A 17,820-nucleotide genomic window follows, 5' to 3' on the forward strand; every position below is an offset into this window, starting at 1 on the left:
TAAAATTGGAGCCATGTCAGCCGGCCAAACCCATGCATTATAATGTTAATATATGTCAATGGCTAACTATATAGCCATTGGCATAAAAAAACATGTACAAAATGCAAAAGTAAACAAAATGTTCTTTTTTTTCGCACTACCCCGAAGTTTAAGCTTAGGGCAGCAGCACGCAAATGGGATCGTAAGAAAAAAAAATAAAGGTGCATTCTAACACAATTCATGTTTTCCCCATAATAGTCAATGGCGGGCATGTTACACTACACCATGGTGCAAGGGTTGCTTTATTTCAGTGGCAGGTTCTAATAGTAAGCAATATAAGTTGTGCAACTGTGGGGACATGTTTAAGCCTCTGTAAAGCACTTAAACACACCCCCTGCACTCGCACACATTTCCTGTGCACGTCGTGGGTGCGGCAGCACGCCTTCATAAATATTCATATGGTGCTGCTGCACCATCTCTGAGGAGGACGCTCAGCGCAAGGCTAAAACCGTCCTTGCGCCGAGCTTCATGAATCTCAGGGATGGATATTACAGGGTTGTTACATGAGGGCTATATAGCAACAGATTCTGGATTTACATTATTTCAGTATCACTGTAGTTCCTAAATGTAATTTAAACAGACTGACAGTATATTGCTAGGTTATAAAATGTGTGTTCTGTTTAATCTGCACTGACTAGCAAACAGGATTATTTTGTTTGCATATAAGTGTCATTGATTGGCCCATATTTACACCCAGAAAACTAACAGCACTTCATAGTGTACTATTATTATTCGTGCTGTAAAACACATTCTAAAAGATCTTCTCCTCCTTGTCTGTCTTAAAATGCATCTTAGATATTGTAATACAAATGTGTTGTCACTCCCTTACAATACCAACCCAAAACAGTAGAGAAAATGCAATAACATTCAACCACTCTTCTTATGTTTAATATTTCCAAGTTGTTCATCTGTTAGTATAAATTGTTTGTCAGCAACATCAGAAGGGTGTGGTTTCTATCATATCAAGCACTAGGATTCATAGTCCAATACTAGCAGTATAGTACTGTACTGGGGCAGCTGCACCCCTGAGGTGCTCTTCTTCACTTAAGACATCAAACTGAGGCCACATCTGCTTGACTTGGGGGCAGCTCAGGTGTGTGCTATGACCTGACATTTGGTGAAGGAAGAGTAGTGTAATTTCCATTGGTGTCCTGGTCAAATTTCCCCAGATCAGTATTAATACCACCTCAGATTAGGGCTATAAGGATTAAACAAATGTAATAAATTAATGAATGCTCTGTGATCCTTGGCTTCTTTCTTTTATAGTCACATACAGTGCTAACCAGCTCAGAAGACTTAGAGGGATAAAGCCATGGCTGCAATGTAGGTGAAAGATGTTCAGTCAGTACCTTGGTCTGGCTGGGGAGGGAAAGCAGTGAAGGGGCAAAACCTGCTTTTCTTCTGTTTGGGTGAATACTTCTCTAGGACAAACAAGAGTGCATTGATTTCCCCAATAGAGAACAGAGAAACATGCATAATATGCTAGGTCCAGGATGTGAGGTTGTCTGCTGACTTCTATAACACGAAGAAGTGAGTGACAGTTCATACTATGTCCACTGCATGTCCTCTTGGACAAACACATACTGGGCTTGCACAGGGAGGTAGGGACGTAAAGAAAAGAAAGCTTGGTCACCAAGCAGATGGCAGCATTTCTTCTGGTTCACTCGCCTTTCACCACTAGGGGAATGAATGGGTTGTAGGGCTGTCACACCAGGAGTAATGAAGGGCCAGCTAGGTAGCTAGGGGATGCTTGATGGTCAGCAGGGGACCAGAACAAAAAATACACATGTAGTGCTGTTGTGAGTTTTAATAAAAAGCTGCAAATGCAGTAATAAAATAAAAAAATGGACATCAGTATGACTGAGAAGCTTCTGCTGATGACTTTTTAGCAGGATAACTGACTGCATCTTATCATAGTCGCTGAATGTAATGTTTTGATGCTTTTTGCTGATCTGCAATTGAAAAAAAATTGCTACTGTGCCACCTTTAAACAACTGTGTTTATGTTGGCATGTGCATGTGTGTCTGATGAACAAGGTCAATATTTAAGTAGAACAAACACAAATACCAATCCTTTCTGGTAAAGTCCCCGTAAAGAAAACCAAAAAAAATAATCCAGCAAGACAGAGGGACTCTAAAACGACCAATTTCAATAAAAACATTTTATTGTCGACACCACAAGCAGTTTCACAGACTAAACTGCTTCTTCAGGTAATATTTATCAAACTAAAAAACTAATTTTAAATACCATATACTGCCTCCCTTGATTAATCATGTGATATCAAGGCACTCAAATTATTTAAACAAACAGTCTCATAAAAGCAGATGCATAGCACCTAAGCACAGAAATCATAATACATTCATAAAAATGCATATGTAATATCTGTATCGTATTAGTAAAGGGAATAAAACTAATGCCCTTGCAAAACATGTCATTGCATGTGGTACTGAGTATACTTTTAAGTTTTTGGTTCTAGGGAGGGTGCACGAGACATTAAGAGGAGGTGACATTAGGAATAGTACTGAGCAGGTTATAGTCAGGGTGCACGAGACATTAAGAGGAGGTAACATCGGGAATAGTACTGAGCAGCTCGATTCTAAGTGGATCATTAGACTGAGAGGTGATGGGCATGGACTCAATGATGTGGTCACTATAAAACCTAAACTAAAATGTAGGAACCCAAGACTTTGAATGTTTTTGCCTTTGTATTATTGCATTTTTATGATATATATGTTACATATGCATTTTGATAGACATTACCTGAAGAAGCAGCTTAGTCTGTGAAAGCACTTGTGGTTTCGACAATAAAATTTTTTTATTGAAATTGGCCATTTTGGAGTCCCTCTGTCTTGCTGGATTAAATATTTAAGTAATTGTTTGATACCTCCACTCATAATTACATGTAGTGCTACTGGAAGATACAATGGGCTGCAAATACAATATTAAAACTGGACCAGAATTTAGCTGTGAGACCTTCTTTGCTGACAACTATTTGGCACGACAACTAACTGCATCCTATTGTGGATGTTGAATATGATTCTTTGTGCTAGTCTTGTTGGAGTGTGGATTTGTGCACTTATGCAACTAGGTCTTCCAAAAGCATCACAGAAATTGTTTCCTTCTTAGAATTACTTAGTTATTTTTTGCTACACATTCTATTCATTTTCATTTATTTTTTTGAAGTGGTGGATTGATAAGTGCATTAATACACTGAAGTCTGGGTCTGGATTAAGAGCACCAAGATGCAAAAAGTTCTCAGCATACACTCCCTGTCTTCGAACCCACGTAGGTGTGCACTTATCAGGACATAACCCATACCCTGTTGTATATTAATCCATGCGTAAACTTAAAATGTTTGTCACTCTCTGTATATGCATATTTTTACCCTGACAGTCATCCCTCCCTTCTGAATTAGAAATGTTTGATACTGTGCTGTTTAACTGGTAACTGTAACTCCATACGAACATCTAGTCATTGTCTCAAAATCAGGAGTAAGTTACCAGAATCTTAAATCTTACAAAATGGTGAAACTTTCCAAACAATTTGGTGCATTGTACTTTAATGAGCACTTTTTTCAGACTTTGAAAGAACCATTAGTGACTAAAAAATATTTATTCCTCACTGTGTGGGGTGTGGGAGGGAAAGAAGGTTGATGTGTCATTGTTAACACACTAGTGCCAGCATCACTTCCATGTTTTGATGTTGTCTAAGCTTACAAATATTCCAGACGCATCGCTTGCTTTGTGAGACTTTTTCTCTTGAGGTCTGTTGCAGTGATGTAATCATACCTCTCAACTGTTCAGAATTTAGCATAACATCCACATTTTTGCCTCATATTTTAGTCTGTTCCTCATAGAATTTGGGCAAATCATTGAGGATTGGAGTCACTAAAGTATGACAGACATTTGAGTTTCTGACTTCATATGCTTGAGAAAATGCATGCTGATGCAAAACCCGTTTTTCAATTAACTTTCTAAGTTTATAAAAGCAATATTTCAATGTGTAATAAAATACCACCAATCCAAGAAGTAAGCGAATTTAATGAAACACTTAGCACCTCGGCTTACACAGCCTTCCAAGAGTAAAAACTCTACAAAATACGGTTTGCTTATATACAGCATATTGCACAAAACAATTAAACAATTAAGCATACAATTCAAATCACATACTTCCAATTACATTCTTTGTTGAGTCAAATTTTGGCTTTGTGCAGAATTCTTCCACTAAGAGGTTGAGAGGTTTGCAGCATCAAACTACCAGATTCATATCAGAAATAAGAAACACCATTGGACAGTCTTATGGGGTGTGTTTGGGTGATCACAACTCCCTTTTCTACTGTGCTTAACTTTTCTGTTATACCCATATATCTCTACTAACCTTATTTGAGAGAAAAAAAAAAATCAAATGAAATGCTCATAGCTCCATCAGCCAGACTAATTTAGGAGAGGAATTTTTTTATGTCCTATAATTTCTTTTCAGATATTGTTTTAATACTCCCTTTTACTCTAGTTCTGTTTTATTTACTGTTCTTGCAGAGTAACCATGACTGGCAGGGACAAGTTGGCCACTGCAATGTCATCAACAGTTTTTCCCTTTGCTTATGGTGGAATACCAGAGTGGGAGATGGATGCCTTGTACGAGGACCTCAAAGACATTCTTACAGCAGATTCGGATACTGATGGGCTGGTTTTCAAATCCTTGGAATGGCATCAGGTCAGTGATGTGAAATAAAATCCTTTAAGTAGGATACATTTGTACAAAGAGAAGTGCAGAATGCATGGGGTAGCAGAGACTGCAATGGTTCTGGCTAAAGGCAGCCTATCAGCTGAACTTGTTTCTGAACTGTTGCTCAGTGTCACACAGTCAACACTGCTAAAAAATATGAGCTTCAACACTGCTAAAAAAATATGAGCTTCAACACTGCTAAAAAAATATGAGCTTCATTGCAGTTTTTTTTCACTGTTTATGTTCCTGATCAGTGGTAACCTTAATGGCATCATACATCTCATTCATCATGAAAGAACCTGGCAAGGAAGATGTATGGGATTTATACAACAGTTAGCTTTAGGTTTAAGACAGACGTCTGTGCTATTGACATCTTCCAGATGCAGACTGTTACCATTTTTTCTGCATCTAGTTTTCCCTACTTTATTCATTGTCCTGGGTGCTGCATTGGTGTCTTACACAGGCCTGAGGTACTTTGCAATCAGGCATAATGATACTGCAAAAATGCATATGCAGATGACTTCTGTAGGTGCAGCCTCAAGGTACTCACTGCCATCACACACTGGTTAGAAGTGCTTTAGAAAATAAGCACATGAGCCACCTGGCCACAACCAGGCCAATCCATCTTCAAGTTGTTTTGCCAACATGCAACACTTGAGCCACAGATCACCTTGCTGTCATATGTATATAACAGTATAATCCTCTGCTCAGGACATCTTAAGTTATTTTCTGTGACAGCAGAGATATTGCTGATTGAGCTAATTATTTTTGTTTTATGTAGTTTTTACTGAGGTTTGCGAATACAATACATCTCAAAACATTTATCAAATTTCTCCACTTTCATCACACGAGTTTCATCAAGAATTTTCATTGATTCCTCCTCGCCTCCTTCTTTTACTATCTCCTCAATTTTCTTCTAGACTCATGTCCTAACCCCTTCCTAAACCTCCACCTTATCCCTCTTACTAAGTGCTTCCTAAAATGTTCAAATTATCTTATACATGCCTCCTTTCTCCCTTATTCCACCCTTCTAATTTGCCATCATCCCATTCATATATTTGTGTACGTATATATATATATATATATATATATATATATATATATATATATATATATATATATATGTATTACTTAATTTACTTTTGTGTGTGTGTATGTTACTTAATTTACTTCTCTCCCCCTTTGTCATCTCCTCTCTTCCTAGCCCGACTCTACCCTAGTCTCTGTTCTTTATGTCCATCAAATTTTTGGGATTTCCAGGTCTTATGAGACAGCATTGTCACTTCACTGCATACCTCCATCATTTAATTATGAATCCGTTAAGGCAGCTGAAAACAGCTATGAAATATTCTTGCCTACGATTTATCATACTTTTCCTGAGATTTTTTTTTTTTTGCCCCAAGTACCCACACCTGGCCATCAAGCCTCATACCATGACGGCTACCCTTCTGACCTGGTTTTTCCACTCAGGGTAACCTCCTCTGGCTCATTTGATCATTTTGAATGACTGAGTATAAGGAATGGTTCCATCACCCATGGTGGGACTGAGGATTTTCCGTGAAGTCCTAATACCCAGTGCATGTCCAGGAACTGGGTATGCAGTGTGCACAGTGCCACACAGTTACTCATTTCCTAATGTGACATAAGCCAGACATTTCCATTGCCCTTGAAGCAAAATGTCTCCATAGCTCCCCCACTCCATACTACAAAACTCATTTGGAGTGCATACTCCTGGATACATGCCGTTTCCCCTTAGGGGAGGTTAATGGGTTTAGCCCCTCACACTTTTCCTGACCCCAGTTGACTTCTCCAGCACCTGGCCATTAACTGAACCCTGGTCATTTGGGTTGTAGTCAGGACTTTATTCCTCTGCATAACACAGCTGAGATATTCTTCAGCATAATTTTCATTTCCTTATTGCTCATTCCTCGTACCCTAGTAGTACTTACAATTTCTTATTCCAGGGCTTCTCCTACTTCAGTTTTATTCTAACTTCCATCTGTATAAACTTGTAGGTCTTATCTCCTCTTTTCTCATTTTTAAAAGGAAACTTTTTTTATGTATTAATTTACTCCCAAGCCTACCATCCAGCAAGACTGACCCCAATCTGACATGCTCCATTTGATCCCCCACATTTGTGATTTTACTCACTGCTGAAACGAGAGACGTCTTTAGGAGATCTTCATTCAGGCAGTCACAATGGTGCTTTATATGGACTCACTAGCATCCCAGCAATGTTTTTTTTTTCTGGGGCAATGGTCGAACCACACTCATTCATGGAGGTATGTTAATCTCTACCAGCATGGCCCACAATGCGCTCACCGTGCTTGTGCATACCTGCATTGAAGACTACCAACAGAAGGTGGCTTGGGGAGCCTAAGTCTGCACCTAGGCCATATATCTGCATCTTCACTCATCCTCAGAGTGACTGTGGCAATGACCATCTGGCTCCATCACTTCACCCTCTAGTATGAGGCCACACATCATCTTCTGTCAGATACTTGAGCTGCTAACTGAATCTAGGTTGTCTCGGATGTAGTCAGGGCTTTATCCCTGTACTGTACCAAAACTGCCCAATCTAAAGGTGTCTTTCACCTACTAAAATCATCTGCTACTTCCCTCAACAAACAATTGTCTCTCTTTCATGCATTACTTTACTTTCCTTCCACTAGTAGTCTGTATCACTCCCTGTTTTTAACTTGACATTTCTTTTAATTCCCAGCCAAGCTTCCTCTTCTTTTTAATAACCTCTTGTCTACTTCCTTTCAAACTTGAATTCATGTATCTTCTTCCAGTTTGCTTGTCTCTGTCCTTCCTTTCTCCTCTCACAGTGAAGAGATGAACCTAACTGTTATCTTCCTCTCACACTTCATGTTGAATCCTTGTGCGTGCGTACACACACACACACACACACACACACACACACACACACACACACACACACACACACCTTTTGAAACAAGGAAGTCTCAGCTTTTTACTGCTAATTCTCCCCTTCCAAACATATATGCCATAAGTATCTCCAAAATCTTTTCCACCTTCCTGCCATTGTGACCTATTGGTATGTGCCTCATCACATAAATAACTTTGGATAAAATCTGTTACTTCCCCATTCAGTTTTTCCTTATAAACTCAGTAGAACTTTCATCTACATCCTTAAAGTGCTACTACCTCCTCCACAAGCCCCTTATAATTCAGCCCCACTGTCTACCTCTCCCTCCTTCCATTCCCTGAAATGTATGTTCTCCTCTAACTAGGGTATCTGCAGGTTTAACTGCCCCCCTTCCCCTCCTTATATGTAGTCACCAACACAAATTTCTCCACATTTGACCATAACTTTCAAAGCTAACTGTACTCTTAACATATGCTCTTTTCCATCACCAAAGCCCTGTTGGCTCTACTGAACACATGTAATCAGTGAGCATATGAAAAATGTCTTTCATTCCGTCTTCTCTCTCTTCTAATGGACTTCTTAATTGTACCTGCTAACATATATTTACAAAAGCAGCAACAAGGAAACTCTGTCTCATTCCCCTACTTGGCCAAACTCTCCAGCTGTGGACCATTTATCATTACTCCTCAAACTTCACTTTGAATAGTGAACCCTCACCAGTTTCTTAAAACTAATGCTCCTCTCCACTTTTGTTACTGCTTTAAGACACTTTTCTACTGAACTAGATGCCTTCTGGAATGTTAAATAGTATCATTAGTCCACTGTTGTTCCCTCTTTGGCAGTTCTCCACCCTGCACAGTAAAATCCTCCCATGTTCTAGCAGTGACTTCCCATTTATAAAGACCTTCTGCTCTCCCTTAACTATGCTCAAACAGCTGCTGTAATCTGTTTACAAGCACCTTCCCCCAGTGTATTAATATCTATATCTGTAAATTCAATTAGTTTATAGTTCTCCACTCTATCGCTGTTGCCCTTTCTGCCTGTTTAGGAAGCACCAGCTTGATGTACAGACTCCAATAATTTCCTGTCCTCTACAACCCTGTTGTAAATATCTCTGCCATGTTTACTTATCACTGTGCACATATCCCATTAAAAATGTCCACCCTCAGTGCCATATTTCTGTGTTTCAGCTGCTTAAGTGCTTTAACAGTTCCTTGCCTCCGTATTTTCTCCCTGAGGTCATTTACTGTCTTTAACTTTTTTCTACATTGCTCTTCACTGAAATCCCTAAACACTTCCACTATATTTCTACTTCCCATCACCCACTGTGTCTCCTTTATCTGAATTCCACTAACAAAAATCCCTCCTTTTCAGTCCCTCAGCTTGTGGCTCAATACTCTACCCTCCTTTCCTTGTCTTCTGCCACCATACCTCCTGTGCTTATTTATTTTACAAAACAGTCTCTTTACTTTCTCCTTAAAAATAGTCTTGCCCTTTATTTATGCTTCATGCATCTTTCCCTTCATCTTCCATACCTGCAAGTTCTCCTTAAGTTCCATCTCCCACTTGCTATATTATTTTTCTCTACTACAGTCTTCTTTTCAGTTTTGCATGCAGATTCCTATTGACACCACCTTGCTGTTATCTCACCACTGCACTATACTGCTTCCTTTTTTAGTTTTTCTCTACAGTCTTCCAGGATTCCCACTTGTTTCACTTTCATGTGCTTCTGTACTCAGTCATCCTTGTTCCAAACCTATCTTTTGTACATCCATTTACTCTCACTACTTTCAAACTGATGTACCCATGATCCAGCATTTTTCTTTCACCACCCAACTTATCTTTAGCCCTCCTACCGGCTCTTTTGGGCATACATACAAAATCAGTCCTGGCTCCCTTCTCTTTCCTCATCTCTAGAAAATGTACTCCCTCTCTCCTCCCCTTTGACAGCCTTTCATTCATCCTCCCTCCCACATATTCCATTAGTGCTTCTCTAATTCTTATTGTCCTTTTTCTGCTTTCAAACAGCTGTCCTCCCAGTATATAGCCTTCCAATCTGTCATTCCAATGTCAGTATGAAATATGCACCTGTTTGAGACCTTTCATAAACTTCTACAGCTAATCCAGCATGTCACAGTCTGTCCCCCAGTAACATTGTGTTACCCTGCATCTTCCCCCTTCACGGATTCCTCTGGTTTCCACTGTCAGGTACCCCATAATCCTATTCTTTTCTAACACACCCACCACCATACTCCAATGTCACTTTTTCCGTAGTTTCCTTAACAGTGCAAATTCCAGTTTGACTTACTGTAGATGAACAATATCTACATCTTCCTCTTCACTGTTGCCAGTATGTTTGACATTTTTGTAGGATGTGTTATCCTTCTAACATTCCAAGCCACCACTTTTCAAACACCCCTTCCCCCTTCTCCTTCAGATGGCACAATCCATCCATGTACTGGGCTAGAGAGAGAGAGAGTGTTATCCTCCTTCAGGGTACCACTTCATCATTTTTCTAGTGTCCAACCTTAAGTTAGTCATCTTTATGTAACATTACAGGCCATCCTTGTGAAAATGGGTGCAAAAACAGCTGGCCTGTATAAGTAGCACACACGCGCACATGCGTGCACACACACCCACACACACAGTATACTTTGAAGAGGTCTTATTTAAAACATACCAAAAGAAAGTAGAGAGAAGCCACAGGGCTTCTAACTTTGTAATTTAAGATTTACAGGATGTGTGTGTGTTGAGGAAGGATTTACTGGATGTAGATGATATTATTTTAGCTCAACATTTAGTACACTGACCATTGGTGCAGAAGGCTGTGGGTTCTAAATGCATTTAATTTATTTTTACATACTCTCCCCATATATTGTCCCATGCAGTAGAAAGAATGGTGGAGATGGCCAGTCTTTAGCAACAAAGTTCAGCACCAAACATTTATTTTCTCAGCTAGAATTAGTATAATGTGACAGTGTGTATGCTAAGGAGTCATTCCTAACTCTGAAGTTTTTAGTTCACTTTGGGTGAAAAGGTGCCACATACTGCATACATTCACAAGAAACTGATTTGTTGTACCTGAAACTGTGCAACTGCTAGATACTTATTACCAGTTTACTCCTCTCTTCCCATTTTGTACCATCTGCTCTCTTCCACAACTTCTTACCTGGCTTAGAAGGTTGCACACTAGCTGTTTTATGCTGAGAAGATCAAATGTTCATGGATTCTGCTACCACATTAAATGCTTGCATTCACATTCCGATATAGATACTGCAGTGTAGATTGGGGGGGGGGGGGCATTCCTGATGTGGTGTCAGTCTTTCTGATAAGACATTAAACCAATGCCCTGTTGCTTGAGATGATAGCAGTTTGGGCATTTGGGAAGAATCCCATAGCACTTTGCTTGGTCCTGGCCAAATATCAACCATCATTCTCCCCTGGAAACAGGATACACACCTAGAAAGAGTAACCTGGGCAACTATGACAACAACAAAGTACATAATATCTCATCTTCTTCTTTCAAAGTTACTGTTATCTTCAGTTCTTTTCTCATTATTAACAAATTAGGGCCCCTTCCTTAGACATTGGTGCTTGTTCAGGTGATGTCACATGCATTGACGCCTACATGCCATTTCATTATTCTTTTATAACAGTATAAATTTCCGTGCAGTGCTCTCTTTTACTAGCATGTTAGTCTAATAAGTCTTGCATATCATTTCTGTTTGCTCTGTTTTCTATACAGTCTTTCTCTCAGACCTCCACTAAAAATAGACTATGCTCATTTGGACATCCCATCAAACTAAACCTTACCAAGTAAAATAAAATAAAATAAAAAAGGTGCAATCTCCCAGCTGCATGACTAATCACATTATCCAAACTTAGAATAAAGTATAGGTCACCAGTAATAATGAGAAGGTGTTTCACTGAACATCCCCAAGATTCCTTTATCCATCGTTTTCCTTTATCACAGAGGGTAGTGATCCTAAACTGAATGCAGCTGACAACAGTAAAGGGAGTGAATGCAGGTTGTCTTCTGGGAATGTGAGTGACAAATCTGTATTCATACACACTACTGTGTGTTTGTGCTTTTGGGATCGGGGGGGGGGGGCGACAAGCTGACTTGAAATTATCCTCTGTGCCAACAGGTGATAGGGGAACAACTGGAGACAAAGTTGTCTCTTTCTGCTTTATTACTGCCTGGTACAAAGTTATAACTGGATAAAATGTAAGTGAGGTGAATGTTCCATGCAGAAGGTTGTAGGTTCTATACACTTAACTTCTTATCTATTTTTCTCGTATGATGTCATATGGGATATCTGCATAAGACACACAGACTATTTTCAAGTGATCATTCCACAACAAAGTGGAGAGTGCCCTGGTGTCACTTCGTGGAATATGAGAGAAGCCTCATAGGTATAAGGAGAAGCATGAGACATTCTTACTAGCATAGCATGTCTGTGCTGAAACTACCTTTTACAGTGTCAGTTGCTAGAGTTGAGGATTTGACCTAGGAGAGGAAAACTCAGCATCCCAAGTGAAGCTTTCAACTGCTGGATATCAAGAACACTGCTTTTGTCTGCCTATCATGTAGTAAATCCTGAAAGTTAATGGTCTAGGATGAAATGTCAAATTTTATTAACGTCTTAAAGATCAAAAATGTGTTCATTAAGCTACATTTCTCCCTCATCCTGTAATAGAGTCTGATATTTTGTTCTTTGTTTATTCTTTGCAGAAGGATGACAATGATCTTGAGTCACTGCAGTCCTCCCTTATCTGGCCATCCAGTGATGACAAGAATCTTGATGATCTCACCTCTGATGAACTCACCCTGGTCCCTAGTCTGGAAGAACTGCTGCCTGCTGAGTTTTTTGAGTTGACAGGTGTGGAAAACCAGGGTGGGCAACAGCATAACTGTGTCTCCCTAGTTCACGAGACAGTATGTCCATCAGTCTCAGAAAATGGATTAATGGAAGGCTGGAGAAGTCTTCAGTGTAACTACATCACCACAGAGTATGAACAGGAGTACCCATCAGCCCCAGAAACAGAAATTCAGACAGACTGCAGTAAACAATGGTACAGTTGTCTCACATCAGCGAGTGAGGATGAGTGCCCATCTGCCCCTGAATCTGATTCCATCAGCAGTCCATCACCCCAAAAACTGACAGATGATGACATGTCCAATGACAGAAGAAATGAGATGAAGAGAAAGAGAAAAAGCCAGATGCAAGGTGGTAAGAAGAGTCGGAAGGAGAAAGAGGAGGAGAATGAACATAAAGTGTTGGAACTGACAGCCAAAAATGAAAAGCTACAGGAAGAGATTAAACGACTGACTCAGGAAGTGGAAGCAACTAGAAAGGCACTGATAGAAAGAATGGTTAGTCTGCAAAGGAAGTAGGCAAATGTCTGTGAAACTGTCTTGCAAGTAAGACATTTTTTTCTGGGAAGAAAGTGCAAACTACCCTTCTCCTGTGGCAAAAACAAATATGCCAAAGTGTGAGAGGAGTACACCAGAAAGGCACTGAGAGAAGGAATGGTTAGTCTTCAGTGGAAAAAGCAAGAGCTTGTCTTTTTTAAAACTGTTGTGCAAATATCAGACTTTTCGAGAAGAAAGTAAGAACTACATTTCTGTTTTAGGTAAAAAGAAACGCACATAAATGTGAGAGGTCACTTACCAATGGAATAAGTTGGCAGTCTGGCATAATAAGCAATGTAACAAGCACTACTAAGAATTTTTTTTTCAAAAATGTGGTTATGCTTAATTAAAACGCACAAGTATATGCAATTATTTAACTTAAAGTTTATATGTGAATATGTAAACCAGTGCTTTTAAGTAGCAGTTTGTCATATTAGGAGTTCTACTTGTCTAAATATGGTTGAAGAGCTTGTACAATTTGGTCTCAGCTCATAAAATGACATCACAGATCAATCACCAATTTAGTATCAGGAAGCATTTCTGTTACATGATGTGCATCAGCCATTCTTATAGCAGCAACCAGAAAAGTTCTCATATCAGTGACTGAAAGGGGTTTTCTTTTTTTTTTCAGTTATTTAAGACTTATTTATTAGATGCATGTCTTATGCACAGTATTGAATGTTTGAGAAGTGGCACAGCAATGCAAATACAATACACAAAAACAGTATAGTAATGATTCACTGCAAGATATTTAGGGTGGTATATGGTTATGCTAGATATATGAATTATGTTGTGTTAAAGGAGCACACAGGTAGAGATGGTCTTACCTGAAGTAATCCAGCTGAACCTTTGCCAGCAAATGAATCACTCATTGTTACTGTGCTACTTGTTTAAAAGAATGTATTTTTGAAAAGACCGCACAAGAGCCTGAAGAAACACAAACAGCCTCACTATAGTAATTAGAGGCGTTTCATCCTTGGTGGTACTACAAGGTTACTTGCCAACTTTTGTTGTAGCAGTAGAATATCATTGGAATGTGGACAATGCTGTCATTATCGTTGGATGGTTGCCAGCTATAAGTAAGCTTGATGGTGCCCTTAGTGCAGCATTTCTTGAGCTTTCAGAACTGTTTGCCAATATTGTTGGCTGATGGCAGTGTGTTATCGGGGTCTATATTATATGAACAAAAGTTCATAATCTCGAACGCTCTGAAGAGCGAAAATGCCGAACCTGGAAGAGCTTCTTGTGGGATCGTAGTACAGTGAAGGTCGGAATACTTGCCCTTTCCTCAATGTAGTGCAATCTCTGAGTTGGTATATATATTTAGCGGGGGGTGTGAGGGGGGGGCACAACCCCCCCCCCACAATAAGGAGTTCGAGGTCCGGCATTTTTGCTCTTTAGAGTGTTTGAGAGTATGAACTTCCACTCATATAATATAGACCCTGTTATAGTACCAGTCTGTATCCCTGTTAGGAGACCACCCTAATCATTAGGTAGTTGACTGCAGCAGAAGGAGATCATCTCAAAGATAGTTATTTTTACTTAGGCAACAAGTGAGAGGTTCTGGTTAGAGGACAGACAGGCTGCAAGCTAGAGTGGTAGCCTTAATAGATTTATGAATGCCGGTGGGGCATTGCATATCAGTTACTTTTTGCATGTCAAGTCTGATGTAGAAAAAAATGTCAGTGTTGGGGCTGTGGGGAAAAGCTTCTTGCCTTGCAAATGACCCAAGAGAGAGAGACTTTCAAGGCTAAATGTAAACTGAGGCATGAGGGTCTCATCATGTTCCTTGGGCTGATGATTAAGTGAGTCAAATGTTTTATATGACAGTGCCAGTGCATTTAGGTTCAAGAAGTAGGATTGTTTTCTATTGTAGGACTGAACAGAGCAACTACTAAGCTGCCAAAAAACTTGAAAGTATATTTTTACTCTATAGCTCCTGAACTCTCATCACCTTCCATTTTGATAGAACTCCAAATCTAAGTATACATAAAGACTGCCATATTTGCTGTGAAGTAAACTAATGTTTTCAGGTTATTTTTTTCTCCTTGCCTGTAGACCATTAGTCCTCCTGCAGTTAGGTTTGAGCCCATTTGTCCCTGGGAGGTGATGGGTTAGGCACCGTAACAAGGCGAGAGCCAGATGGAGGGAGAGAGGTATCAGTCAGGCAGACACAAAAGTTGTTTGTCACCCTTGTCTGCATCTTTCCTCCACATATCTGGGGATGATTGCACTCATCGCAACAGTTTGAGGGTCTGGCTTTACCTGCCTACACACGGAATGTGACCATGCAGAATCTAGGGTTCAATACACAGCATCCCTACTTCCTTGCTTATCTACATAACTTAAATGTAGGCATTAAATGTGTTTCTATTAATCCTTACCCCTGCTTATGCTGTTTGACATGAGCACCCAGATCACTGTGGAGTCTACAATGCCTTCCCCTCAGGTGTGCTTTTTCCTCACCCATGTTAATGAAGACTACTATTACCAGTTTGGTAGTGCCAAGACCATATTTCCTGCTAATGTCTGTTAGTGTCACTTGCAAGCCTATACTGCGTGGTGGCAAGCAGACAGTTTAGATGACCACTTCCAGACCCCAGTATTAGTCACTCACTCCCATCCTTCCCCACCTGGCCACTCTCAACACCTGAGATGCTATTAAAACTAAAGTAATCTGGGTCACATTCAGGACATCACCCCCTCTCTGCCACAGAGTTGGACAAAGTAAACTTATTTTACATAATTTTCCCTCTAAAGTTTTATCTAGCTAAACTTAGTTTTACTGAAGTAATCGGGGAAGTGTGTGATGGGTACTGAATAATGAATACTGTGAAGTGAAAATAGTATCCTTTATCAAAACTTATAGTAAATACTTTTTGACATTTTACATTATAAATAATGCAATCAATGAAACCCCACGTTTCACATCTATAACATATGAAGAAAATCTTTCATATGATTTTAGTCTTGATTCCATATTTAGTGCTATCATTTTCCCTACAGCTGACTTGGGAGTCATTTTGATGGTCTAACAGCACCAGAATGTATTGAAATGAAAGATATAAGATGAGATTTGTGCTATAGAGACAGACCTGACTGGTCAAACAAGGAATTTTCTGTTTTTCATTAATAATAGCAGTGACTTAATTTGTGCTGTGCAATACTCAAGTTTTGAAATGTTTGTACATTTCCATCATAAGTAAGCACTGTAATTACACATTTCCAAACAAAAGGGGTTCCTAATTTGATTCTACAACATCAGTATTTGCAAAATTATAATCTGTTAGAATGTCAGGCACTGAAATGCTATGGATATTACACTATGCAGTCTTAAAATTTATGACCGCAAATACTTTGTATGATACTTTGTTTTGAAGATGTGAACTGCATCAGCTAGGCACAGTGAATGAAACCACTAAAGAATGCCTTTAAAGAGTTAACAGCAATTTTGTAGCGTAAGAGATTAAGTTCAAAATTTGGAGATAGCTGAAACCTAACATGTTTTTTGTTTAATGTGAAAGTTTTGCTGTATTTCCAGGGATACAGATTCCCATTCTACTGCTAATGTATACCTAACTGTATCATGCAAACCTTCTAGATCATAGTCTAGTAAAATATTTGTAATCATATGTTAACTGGGTCAGAAAAGGTGTGTTCAAGCTGACTGAGAAAATATGGGATTGTGACAGTTTATTGATTCTGTTGGCCAAATCTTTGTCTACTAAAATCATGCTAACAATCTAAGTTGACTGGGCTGCTGCCTTCCCTTCCTAGACCCAAGTAAATAAATCAGGAATCCAGTATTGGCTTGGTTTTGGGAACCTAGGATTTGGACAACTGTTTAAGAATCAAGTGGACATGGGAAATAAAAATGACAAATTTACCAGAAAAATGCTCTCTGAATACTAAGTCAGCTATATGGTCTGTCTGTTGTTTAAGCATGTTTTCTACAATTGCTGTTCATTTTTGTATGCTATTAGCCAAATGCATGATTTCAGTTTTATAATGCTAAAAGTTTAAGTATATTACTATGATACAGAAAAAGTTGTTATGCAACGTAACAGTTTTACCTGGTATGCAGGTGTTCTGTGATTTACCTGTGTAGTACAAAGGAGAGTTTATATGTTTAGTTCACAGTTTATAGCGACTTCCTTTGTTAATGGTGGTGCTTTAAATAAATGAATTACCGTGAATTAGTTTGTTTTTCTATTGTGACTGGTTCTTTAATTCATTAATGATCTATCGTTTCTCTTAGGGAAGGGCCTTTGTTTACTTAAGTCTGACTGCGGAGATAACAGATATTAAGTAACCTGTGTTATTCTAAAAGTTTGACAATTCAATAATTCTTGCAATCAAATCATATGATAATACTAACTTGTAATTAATAGAAATATGACAAACTGTGAAGCAAACTGCAGGTATGGTGAGCCCTGTTCATCAGCTAAAGTCAATGCAGCCTGATATCAAATTATTTTTAAAAATAACGTTATTTACAATGATTTTCACATTTAATATTAAACAATGTCATAATTAATGTGACTATAAAGATTTAATAGTACCAATATCTGATAAAAACTTTCAAGCTTTACACACATTTCCTTAGTCAAGATAGCACAAAAAACATGTATTTGAGTAATAATGGATTTCATAGAAAAGAACACATAATAGTTGCACAAGCATTTTTTGCAGGATGAGAAGCTTCACCTCCTCACTCCATATATTTATAAATTCTCAGTCTGAGGTT

The 17,820-nt window shown here is 39.0% G+C and overlaps 1 protein-coding gene across 1 annotated transcript in view; it reads left to right on the plus strand.

The window, feature by feature from the left end:
• The window catches only part of DDIT3 (DNA damage inducible transcript 3), a 39,903-nt gene extending 22,634 nt beyond the window's left edge, over positions 1–17,269 (plus strand). Inside the window, exons 3-4 of the mRNA XM_044083611.1 lie at positions 4,575–4,752; positions 12,393–17,269. Of these exons, the coding sequence (XP_043939546.1) occupies positions 4,582–4,752; positions 12,393–13,055 (834 nt within the window). The 5' untranslated portion in view covers positions 4,575–4,581 and the 3' untranslated portion in view covers positions 13,056–17,269. The remainder of the gene's footprint in view (positions 1–4,574; positions 4,753–12,392) is intronic.
• Positions 17,270–17,820: the final 551 nt, after the last annotated feature.

This window comes from Protopterus annectens, chromosome 9.part0 (assembly GCF_019279795.1).
Source record: "Protopterus annectens isolate FY-2018-M chromosome 9.part0, PAN1.0, whole genome shotgun sequence".
Lineage (NCBI taxonomy): Eukaryota > Metazoa > Chordata > Ceratodontiformes > Protopteridae > Protopterus > Protopterus annectens.